The sequence below is a fragment of the Homalodisca vitripennis genome, chromosome 6, assembly GCF_021130785.1.
Source record: "Homalodisca vitripennis isolate AUS2020 chromosome 6, UT_GWSS_2.1, whole genome shotgun sequence".
Classification (NCBI taxonomy): Eukaryota; Metazoa; Arthropoda; class Insecta; order Hemiptera; family Cicadellidae; genus Homalodisca; species Homalodisca vitripennis.
In genome coordinates, this window is record NC_060212.1 from 146,568,215 (window position 1) to 146,579,886 (window position 11,672).

The 11,672-nt window shown below is 31.5% G+C and overlaps 2 protein-coding genes across 10 annotated transcripts in view; one reads left to right on the top strand and one right to left on the bottom strand.

The window, feature by feature from the left end:
* Positions 1-1,568, bottom strand: part of LOC124364990 (probable ATP-dependent RNA helicase DHX35) — a 31,358-nt gene extending 29,790 nt beyond the window's left edge. The window contains exons 1-2 of the mRNA XM_046820862.1: positions 1,389-1,568; positions 400-617 (exon numbers count right to left, since the gene is read on the bottom strand). Coding sequence (XP_046676818.1) covers positions 400-617; positions 1,389-1,422 — 252 coding nt within the window. The 5' untranslated portion in view covers positions 1,423-1,568. The remainder of the gene's footprint in view (positions 1-399; positions 618-1,388) is intronic.
* LOC124364989 (rho guanine nucleotide exchange factor 11-like) overlaps positions 1-11,672 on the top strand; it is a 770,637-nt gene that overhangs the window by 662,478 nt on the left and 96,487 nt on the right. The window lies entirely within an intron of this gene.

Below are 11,672 nucleotides of genomic sequence, written 5' to 3' on the forward strand. Positions count from 1 at the left end.
TCTCCCTCACACCAACCAGCTTCAACCAGGTACTGAGAAAACATGAAACATTATATTTAAACTTTTTATTTGACCTATAATTACACATTTAACCTACTCCATCTTTAGAGTCTCTGAACACTGGAACAAAGAATCAAAGATGTTTTAAGTGAACTTTAAAGGTTATTTTGTTGGTGTGTTGGTGCATTTAGTTACTTTTGTAAATTAAACTATAGAAAATGCTGTGTAATTGTTTATATACACTGTAAAAAAAAGATTAATATAATGTTCAAATTATACAGAAGATACTAAAATGGAGTGTAGTATAACAATAGCATTTCCTGTATCTTTAAATATTATAGATAAGGTTATAATCTATAAGTAATTTCAATAACAAATATATACTAAAATCAAACTAACTTGTGGAATTTGTGTGCTTTTTCCGCAACCTGTGTCCCCAACCAGAACTAAAGTTTGATATTCTTCCAGCAAATACAATATATGGTTACGGTTTTGAAAAATTGGCAGTTTCCGTCGTTGGTGATCCAACGCCAGAGAAATGTTTGGGTTATACACAAATCTGGTTCCAGACAAAGCTTCCACATCCGACTTGTCCTCTTCCCAACTCGAGGAATCACCTGTACAATAAAAACAACATTAGGGTTGAATGTTTCACTCAAAGTAAACAGCTGATTAATTAATTATACATTTAATTAGAATGACAAACTAACCAATTAATTATACTTTGTATTTTGTGAGGCCTTTCAACATCAAAGCTGCCCTCATCAGACACTTCACAAAATTATATATATATATATATATATATATATATATATATATATATATATATATATATATATATATATACTATAAAATAAAGACAAGTTGCCCCTTCCTAAAGTGAATGTTGATAACCCTGTTATCCCCTCCTCTAGTACCAGCCCTTTCAGTTCATTATCTCCCCCACCCAAAAACCCTAATTCCCCAGATCCCCTTGATCGATAGACTATTTGAGATATAGGCCTAACCTAAATTCAAATATGTTAATAATTGTTATGCAACAAAGGCCTATGGTTTGTAAGTGCCTAAAAATTCTTTCTAAAATTGAAAGTAAAACCATAATATTTTAAGAAATTGTAAGATGTTTAGATCGTTTTAGGTAGCATGGCTAGAGTAAACATTATCCTAATTGATTACACATAATTAGGCCTAACATAAATATTTCACTCTTAAAAAAAATTACATTTGTGGTTTCCTCCTTTTTATATCTACTTTACTAATATCCTAAACATGTATTTTCTTATTTTAAGTTGAAATTTTACAAATAATGTGAAAGTGGCTAAAGTAAATAATTACCAAAAAATTTGTATAGAGGTTAGGTATTCATTTAGTATAAAATAACAACTAACCTGGTCTAAGAAAAATTGGTTTAGCCGTCTTCATGATGATAAAAACCTTCGATACAACACTATATCGTGAACAAGCAAATCTTATGCAACTAATAATCTAGCGTAACAAGAACTTCAATTTTAAACTTTTAAACTTCATCTCCGGAACCTTCCTAACTCACTGCTCACTAGTAAATAAACAAGTGAAGTGAGTGACGGAGCTTCTCTGTTCTCATGTGTCACCTAGATAGGGTGATCGCAAGCTGCGGAGAGAAAAAAAAGGGGATGGAGGGGCCCCTACTGCCAACTACAGATAGCCCATGTATTGGAATAGTGGAATGAGCAGTCCGCGCGTTCTCGCTCCGTACTCCTCCGGAATTAATTTAGTTTAGTACCTGGCAAACCTATGTATCACTGTATTTTCAGCTTATACTCTGAGTTAAATCCCTTTCCGTAGTTTGGTACAGCATACATATATTTCAATTACATTTTCAGAGCTGGATGTTGCAGGATGCAGCAAAATTAAATTGATTTCATTAAACCTTGATTTTACAACGTAATTAATGACAGGCAATTAATCTTGTCTACATACAAATAAACCAACACAACGGAGTATCAAAGACCCAAAACGTAAGGAAGTCTAATGGAAGTGTAATGTAGCTAAAAAACATTCGAGGATGGATTAAACATCCGTGAGGTTAAAAAGAGCCCTACTCGTAAAATTTAGACATTAGTTTGTTTACAAGTGAATTTTCAAGCTAATTGTACTTGTTTTTAATGTTCTTTATCACTCAAATGTGATTGTAAGCATTCGTGCATGCAAACATTTAAACTTTTCAAAATATTCGAGACTTGTGTTCTTAGCATAGTAGTTAAATAATGATCTTCAGGGTCTCCAAAATACAAAACCAACCATTAAGTTGAGTATTTTTAATTGAATTGTTTGTATTAAAATGTATTAAGATTGCTGACTATAACATCATTACATTGGAAAATGAATGGCAATTGTTATCTTCTAAAGCACAAGAATTTTATTCAGTAAAAAAAAAGTAAAGAATGCAACACTGTTGTGTACTTTTGTGCTTACATTGTAATTCCTGTTTCCGTGACCACATATGTTCGTGTATTGATAATAGAATAAAAAAAACAACATGTGCAAGCATATCCATTTGGTGGCTCGCTCACTCTGTAGCAAAACTGATGAATCTCCTTTGGAAATGTATGAGACTGGGGTTTTGGAAATTGACATTGATGATGTTACGAACTTAAAAGAGCAAATACTAAAAGAAATTTCATGTGACAAAAACAACACTCCTAATGACGAGGCTCGTGCAGAGAATTTGCGAAAAAATTACAACGTGATGAAATACATGAAAAGAAAAACTACTTCAGACCAAAAAGATTATATTGATAAACATTTGACACAAATGTTAACTACATTAGATGCAATGGCCGCTACTGCGCAGATACCAGTTAAGGTAAGTCCAATCACTTAATGAGCAGTTTTAACTAAATCACTATTTATTGTTTAATAGTAAAGCTTAAATTGAATTAAATTTAAAACTAAACTTAAAGGGGTTACAAAGATCCTAAATTGTAAATAATTCAAATTGAAAGATCACTGAGAACTTACAACTAGTGTTAGTGAAAGTGGACATTTTTAGGAGGTCAGAATTGTAGAATTTATTTATGTATATGTGCCACAACCAATTAATACATGTTTGCGTAAAAGAAAAATTCTTCTATAAAATGCCACAGACTCTTGCTTGGCTTGCTTCTTATGCTGGAGCCAAGTTTTTCAACATCCTTCCTGACACAATCAAGAGAGCTGACCCAATTATCTGAAAGAAAAAATGCTGGACTGAAATTACTGTTACAAATGTATTGTATTAAGTGACACAATTTTCAATCTTGAAGATTGTAAAATAAAGATATCCCCCCCCTCTCTCTCTCTCTCTCTCTCTCTCTCTCTCTCTCTCTCTCTCTCTCTCTCTCGCACTCTACGTCGACATGCATCATTCTTCGTGCGGTTAGCGCATCTTCGTCAATCGTGCATGTCTACTCGGCAACAACTCGAACCTCTGGAACCATGGCTCAATAAGTGGAGAATAAAGTTGAACACTGCCAAATTTGAAGCTATTCGCTTCCCTAGGAAGAAGTTGGGACCAGTCATTCGTGAGAACCTTCATTTCCAAAACGAATGACTGCGGTGGACGACTAAAAAAAATATTTGGGAATGGTGTTAAACCGCATCCTGACCACTACACCGTTCACTATTGCCCGCACCAACTTGGGGAAAGCTTCCCATTGCGGTTTCTCATCGCCTCTAAAGCATGCCTCTCCCCTTTCGGAGAAAACTTAGCTGCTGCTGTATATGACCACCATTCCTCCAGTCCTCACCTATGCTACGCCTACCTGGTACCCCAGAACATCGGCCTCGACTAGAAAAAGGCTAGAAGCGTTTCAAAACTCTACACTTTGTTTCCTGACTGGATCGCCATGGCATGTCAGTAACGCAGTGATACTTCGTACCATAGGTTTACGACTGTATCTAGGACTAAGCGCATCGGCTCTACTCAGCGGCTGAACAGTCTGAGTGGGATCACATCAAGGATTGGCTTTCACGAAATTGTGCCCCACCTCAGAAACTGCAGAGACAAAGGGCACTGATGGACGATCCGTCCTAGCAAATATCACTTACCTGAACATCACCGACCAAAAAATTGCCCATCCCACTTAATCACACTCTTTATTGAAATCTTCTCTCTAAGCAAATATTCGAGAATTTAGCATTCCTCACCTGCCCTACTACACAAAAGCCCCTGTGAGCTAGGACTATTATCTGTTCTTCAGCCGTTGGGATTATTTTCCAGAAATTACCTAAAGAGGGGATGAACATCCCCTTCAACCTGCCTGGAGTCTAGAGAATTATTATTAAAACACTGCTTATAACAATTATCACTTTTTTTAAGTTATTATCTATTATTGTTTCCATTTGTGTCTATTCTGTTAGGATAGTGTAATTTTTGTGCATTCTTGCCTCTTTTTAAATTTTGTTCGTTGTTTACTTCTTATTGACAGTATTCTGGAATTGTTTTAAGTTTTCATTGTTTGTTACAATTATGTAATGGTTTAGAATACATCGCTGTATTTAACATTGATCAAGTTAATGCAGAAATGTTGTAAGTGTGATTCAACTTAATCAGTTCTTTGGTATTTTTTTATAAAATTTGTTTTAATATTGCATGTAATCATGATGTAAAATGTTGTATAACTTTTATAAATAAGTACACAATGGCTAATCATTGTAAAATCTTCTGTTACAAGCAGGAATCAGATATACAACAAACTCCCAGAATAAATTACATTAGAAACAAATAAAAGAAATTCAAAAGGAAACTGAAACAATTTTCGTTCGTTATAGCATTCTACACAGTGGACGAATTTATAGAACATAATGTTTTATAAATAACAAATTTTAAGATTTTAATTTGAAATTTTTTTAGCTTTTTCCAAAAATATAATTTTTTTATTGATTTATAATATCAAGATGTTAATAAATTGCAGAAAACTTCTTGTAAATAGAACATTAAAAAAATTACTAATATAACATAATATTTTTAAAAAATATTCACATACTAGTTACATAATGTATGATGTTGTAAAATATCAATACAATTATCATCATTACATTGACCATTTACTCTTTGAATGCAAACTGACAAACAAAAAGTCCCTTTTTCTAAATTGGCTGCTCTTAAAGTTTAATTATATGATAAATATTATAACCTTATAAAATAAAGGTATTAGACCTTATAACTAAATTTTTCAGAACAAGATATACTTTTTAAGGATAAAATGTATTTTTATGATACGTTTAGTTGGCTAGCAAATAACACAAGTTGTATTTTGTAATTGACTGGTATAAACATTGTATATAGTATTTTTTTAATGATACTCTGTTCTTTAAACCAATAGCCGAAACAAAGTATAAAAAATGTTCTAACCAAAAAAAATCACTGTTGGCGGGAGATTTACTATTCTGCTGTTTCTGCAATCAAAACAATCAGATTCAGACTACAGAGTGTTGTTTGTAAAACCTGCCAATTGAGTCTAAAGTTTTGGTGGTTTATTCATGATTGGGCAAGTGTTCTTGTAGTTTTTGAAACTGTATGGCAAACTTTTATTTCTATTTCTGTTCAAGATAGTGAAGAGGTAAGTAGTAGATTTTTTTGTGGTTACCAGGGTAGGGTACGAGTATAAGGGGACCCGGTATTTTATTTTATATCGAAATTGGCAAACGATATTACTTTATTACCTAATCATAACCATCGATATAATCAATCGATACTGATTAATTATTTTGAACTATTAACTTAAATTATCTATATCAACAGCTGTAAACACTCTAAAATAATACTTGTAGGATAATATTTCAATTTTACATAATTAATTCTGATTATTAAAAATGGCAGTCAATTTTAAAAAAAACTACATGACGTTGCTTTTTCCTGGCTTCAACATGTTGGACTCATACAGAAAAACCCATTATCTGAAATTTGTGGGAAAGAAACAACAGTAACTGTGAGAGGAGTAAATATGGTCGTCTTCAGTTTTTCTAATTTTGGTTATAATAATTTGATCACTCTAAATATTAAATTAATATTTTAATTTGAAACATATGATTGTTATTGAGGACTATAGGTACTTTTATATCGATTGATAATCTAGGATTTGAGATGCGAATATTAGGTATCAATGACTATATTCTTCGATATAAAAAACCGGGTCCGCTTATCGTACCCTGTCCGGTTACTATTCCTCCATTCATGTAAAAATATTCTAACATTAATTATGTTATACCTATTTAGAAATAATGGGTAGGGTATAAGCGGACCCGGTTTTTTATATTGAAGAATGTAGTCTTCGATACCTAATATTCGCATCTCAAATCCTAGACTATCAATCGATATAAAAGTATCTATAGTCTTCAATAACAATCATGTGTTTTAAATTAAAATATGAATTTAATATTTACAGTGATCAAACAAATTATTATAACAAAAATTAGGATAACAGAAGACGACCATATTTGCTCCTCTTACAGTTACAGTTGTTTCTTTCCCACAAATTTCACTAATGGGGTTTTCGGTACGAGTCCAACATGTTGAAGCCACAAAAACAATATATTTTAATTATGTCATCATCTTTCAAAGCAATGTCTTGTAGTTTTCAAAAATTGACTGCCATTTTTAATAATTAAAATTACTTATGTAAAATTGAAATATTACCCTACGAGTATTATTTTAAAGTGTTTACAGCTGTTGATATATACTATTTAAGTTAATAATTCAAAATAATTAATCAGTATCGATTGATTATATCGATGGTTATGATTAAGTAATATTGTTTGCCAATTTCGATATAAAAAAACCGGGTCCGCTTATAGTACCCTACCCGAAATAACTTGAATGTAGCCAAGTCTTCTTTGGCGACTATTAAAGCTTTTAAATTAATTGTATATATATATATATATATATATATAACTAGAGTAATAGCAATCATAATTGTACTATTATTTTAAAAGTTATACAGGTTTAAGAAGTATCAATACAGTTACTAAAGGTGAAAATGAGTTAAAAGCACCCAATTTTTTGGGTTACATGGATTTACTTGATAATTTACTACATAACATCTCATCTGACCCTCAACTTTAATTTGAGTTGATATTTTTATACTTGGGCTATACTCGGTTTATATACCATCTACAAAAATAAAAAAGCAATCTCTTTGTTATTTAATAATCTTTATTTTTGCCTCTTACCATCATTATAGAACTTGCATTTTTTTTAGATATTTGCAAAAGAACGAATTTGTGAGCAAAAAACAACCACCTTTAGGCACCAATATCTCAAAAAGTGTTTACTGTTGAAACAATTCTTATAGAAAATCTTTTGCTTATAATTCGTCCCTCTCTCGAATGGTAATGTTATTTTTCACAAAAATATTTCGCTGGTGCTATTTCATTTCAAAATGCTATATAAATGCTAATAGCATCACTGGTGGATGCTTATTATACTGCAGCCCAGTGCAAAATTAGTTAACACTGTTTTGCGAATACATGTGAAAGCAATATTTGTGTCTCTAATTGTAACCTTATGTAATGTATATTTTTCAGGCTTAATTCCTGTTTTTAAAATGAATTTAGAAGACTATTGTAAAGCCCTTAAAAAAGCTTTCAATGAAGACGTAACCATTAAAATCACTGACAAACCACCTGTGTACATTTCGAATTTAAAAATAAGTGGGTCTTCTGATCGTCTGATTTTGGTTTACAAAGAGGTAAGTTTTTATAATTATTATCTTAGCCTACTTCAAAGCTTATATGGTACTAAGTCTCATATAATTATTGTTTTACATGCTTCATGTAAACCTACTTAATCTAAGACAGTAAAGAACTTTGTCTTTGACAGTAAGAACTATGGTTAGTAATGGTGGAAGTGTCGAAGAAGAGCAATGCCTGGGTTGATAGATTTATTTTATACAGTAAATATTACTTTTTCAGTTGAAATGTGTGTAGGAAGTGAACAAATAAACAAGAAATAATTAAGGTGCAGAAAGACTTCAAAGAAAAAGGGAACTAGTAGTTGAACGGGCTGAAACCAATTCTCAGGTTTTGGGTGCTGATACAGCTTATATATTGTTTGTGATGAACAACAAATCCCTCGAAATAGTATTGATCAGTAAAAGGTCAACATTCTAGAAAAATCATTTAGAGAACTAAATATATTACAAACTCACCTAACCATAATGTTCTAGATAGAAATACGCCCTCAAAGATGCTATTAATTTTTGTGCAAATAGGCCTGTATGGTTTATGAGTGTAAAACTCTGCTGTGGAAATGAAAGTACACTTCTGTAGAGAATTGTTGAAAGTAGTTTTATAGATCGTTTCAGGGAGGTGGGTAAAGTAAATTTATCACCCATGTTTATTATTTCACCCTTTTTTTATTTTCAATGACAGCGTATGCTTTTTTAGTAGCAGAAGAAACTGAATGAAAAGAAAATTTGGATAAAGAAAATGGATAAACAATAATAGTTACCTTTTGTAACATATAATGATAGCAAAAGATAGTTATATTTTTTTATTAAGTTCATAGGAATGTATATTACTTTTGACTGTCCCCAAGAATATACGCATGGTTGAGGTGCTATTCTGTCTTTTCGATATTTGTTGTGTAGCTAAAGTGCTGTTGGATTCAAGGGGATTCGATACTCCAAAACAACTAAAAAAAAACATTTATGTTATGCCTTGTAAATACCTTGTATAGGGATGTGTATGGGCCTAAAAACGTAATTACTCAAAGCCCTGCAAACTTTGACTTCACAATTTGCAGAGTACAGTTGCTTCACACTTCACAATAAGTAAGTCAGCTTGAGTCTGTCTCGTATAGAATGGTATTCATTTCTTAGTTTTGTTTAATGGCATTTGTACCACCGTCTGCTTTCATGCTAAACGTCTATAAGTTGCTGAGTCTACTTTTAAATTTGTGTTTTTGTGGTACATTGGTTTTATCCGGAGGACACTAATTTTGGAAGAGTTTTCTTACCAGGGAACTAAAAAGACTTTATTTGATTTACTTGAAAAAATATATGACTATTAGTTTTTGTTTTCTGCCTCTCAAAAGGAATCAATGTCGGCTAGGAGGCCACGCTGTCCCTATCTACTATTTGTTACATCCAAACCAAATGCATTACCTGGCCTGTAGCATTACCGGTACAATAAAAATATAATAATGAAAACACACAAAATCTTGTAACCACAAATTATAATAGAAACTTTCAAAGTAATTACGTTACTGCAGCCTAATATAATCCAAATTATGAAACTAAGCCGAATTTGTTGCCAAACTTCAGTTGCGATTATCCGCAAATTAATTTTTCTGTTTTCGGACGCAAAACTGAATGTTCAAGAGAACCGTAAGATGATGAAACTTTTTGTGGAATATTAATATAGTAATACCTAGACATCCTTGTATTTTGAAATCATTTGGTACATTAGATTTTCTTATATATAATATTATGCAATTATCAGTTAAGGATTTTCAAATATTTTGTACGAATATATTTTTGCCATACTTCTAATACAGCTATGAATACGAATATTCATGATTTTTTAAAGGATTTCAATGTCTTTCATTTTATACATAGAAAAAAAAAGAATTAGCGATTTTTTTGTTTTGGAATATCAATTTTAAAAACATATATAATCCATACAAAAAACTTTTTTGTACATTTAAAAAATTTAAAATTGTGTCTTTTGTTTAGTTATGTACCTAGAGTCAATCAATTTTTTTTTAGTTTTAGTCATAAACAAATATTGTTTTCTTGGAGTATTGAATCCCCTTAAGCCATACATAGTAGGTATTTTCCGGCGATACGTTTTTTTTTTTTTTTTTCACAAGGTAAAACGAGATCATAAACATTGTGTATAATAGCTGTCTTAAAGGCTGTAAGCTTGCTTAGTGGAGACGGTTCATATTTTGAAAAACAAGGAAGGTTATTAACATGTTTAATAGTAAACCTTTGTTTCACCCAATTCCATTTGAGTCTGTAGAGATCCTAGCTGATCAGTTAAACGTCCTTTCCGTAGTGTTGAAGATCTAGAACACAAAATAGTATCACTCTTAGATGTCAGTTTAATCTTGTTTGTTCTTGGTTGGCTTGTTTCCATTGTTTTCTCAAGTCTGAAAAATATTATCTTGCTCCAAAATACATTGAATTTAAGTCAACCTCCTTCATGAGTTGATCCACTTGGTTCCTATCATGTTTTATCTCATTAGGCAAAGAAGAATCCCCATTAGTTTATAAATGCATTAAATTGAGGAAATTCATCCAAATTATGAACACATTTTATGAGAAAGATATTGACCTTCTCTTCAAAAGTCTTCAAAAATCCCAATCTAAAATCGTGGGATTAATTCCAACTTATAATTATATTAAAAGTTATAAATTAATATAATTTTGACTGGTTAAATTTTACTCTCAGTCGCAGTATTTGTAAACATAACTTCAATTTACAAATGATTGATAGAAATATGAAGCAGAATTTGGGTACATCTAATAATCAGCCCCAAAGTATAACGATTGAAGATGAGAAAGTAACAGACAAGTAACTCAGTACTGTAGTGTGTTAATGAAAATTTCATTATTTGTGTGTCATTATTCAAAGATATTGTTATGTCTCAATATAAAACCAATAAAAAAATTGAAACTTGAACACATATTTTATAGCAGTGGTAAAACGAAAGTTAAAATATTTCCTTGTGGCTACTGAATTTATCCTTTTTAGGGAAATCCGAATGAAACAGCTGTAAACGAGGCTGCAGTAACCCTCCCCACTGAAGACAGCCTGGCAGGTAAGATTGAGATTAATGGTGGGAGTGAAAAACAATTTTAGGTACTTTGGTATAGTTGGGGCCCACTATTTTTGGAACATTTTTTCTTACAGGAGGCCTAAAAAATTACATTATCAGAAAAAAACAGACTTTATTTGGCTTACTGTGAAAACTACATGTCATTATGACGATCAGTTCTTAATTTCCGCTTCCCGAAAGGAAGCGATGTCTGCGAGAAGTAGGCAACTATTTCCCTCGGTAAGAAAAACTGTCAAAAAATAGTGGCCTCCGGATAACACCAAAGTACCCATTTGTAAAAAATGTATTAAAATTGAAATTTGTCACAAATACTTTTATTGCAGTCTCAAATTAGAGAAAAATTAATATTATAATATCATATCCCATTTCAAGATGGAAAAAGATTAAAGTTCTTAAACCTCAATACCGTACTAACTAATAAGATTATTAAAGTGTTTAAAAAATAACACAAGTTGTTAAATATAAATACAAGTATTTTGTCACCTGGATCATAATATATCAGTCAGTAATTAATGTAGATATAAGCATATAATTGTTGTAATTCACAGTTAATGATGCCGTAAACAATGAAACTTTTGACATGCATTACATTGTAACTCCCTTGACATCTTAGATTCTTTTATTGCCATTAGGTTTCAATGTAAAGTGAAAGAATCATTTTAGAATAAAATTATAAATTTACTTAAATCTTATTAAAGCTGTTGTAAATTTTTTAAATACATTTTTCTAATGAAAAAAGGAGAAGGAAATAAAAAAAAAACAGCATAAATCCATTTTTTAATACCAACTATGACACATAAAGCAGCTATGGCGGGAAGGGTTGATTCAATGCGAATGTTGAGTTCAGCTCCAGTTCACCTTCCTCTTA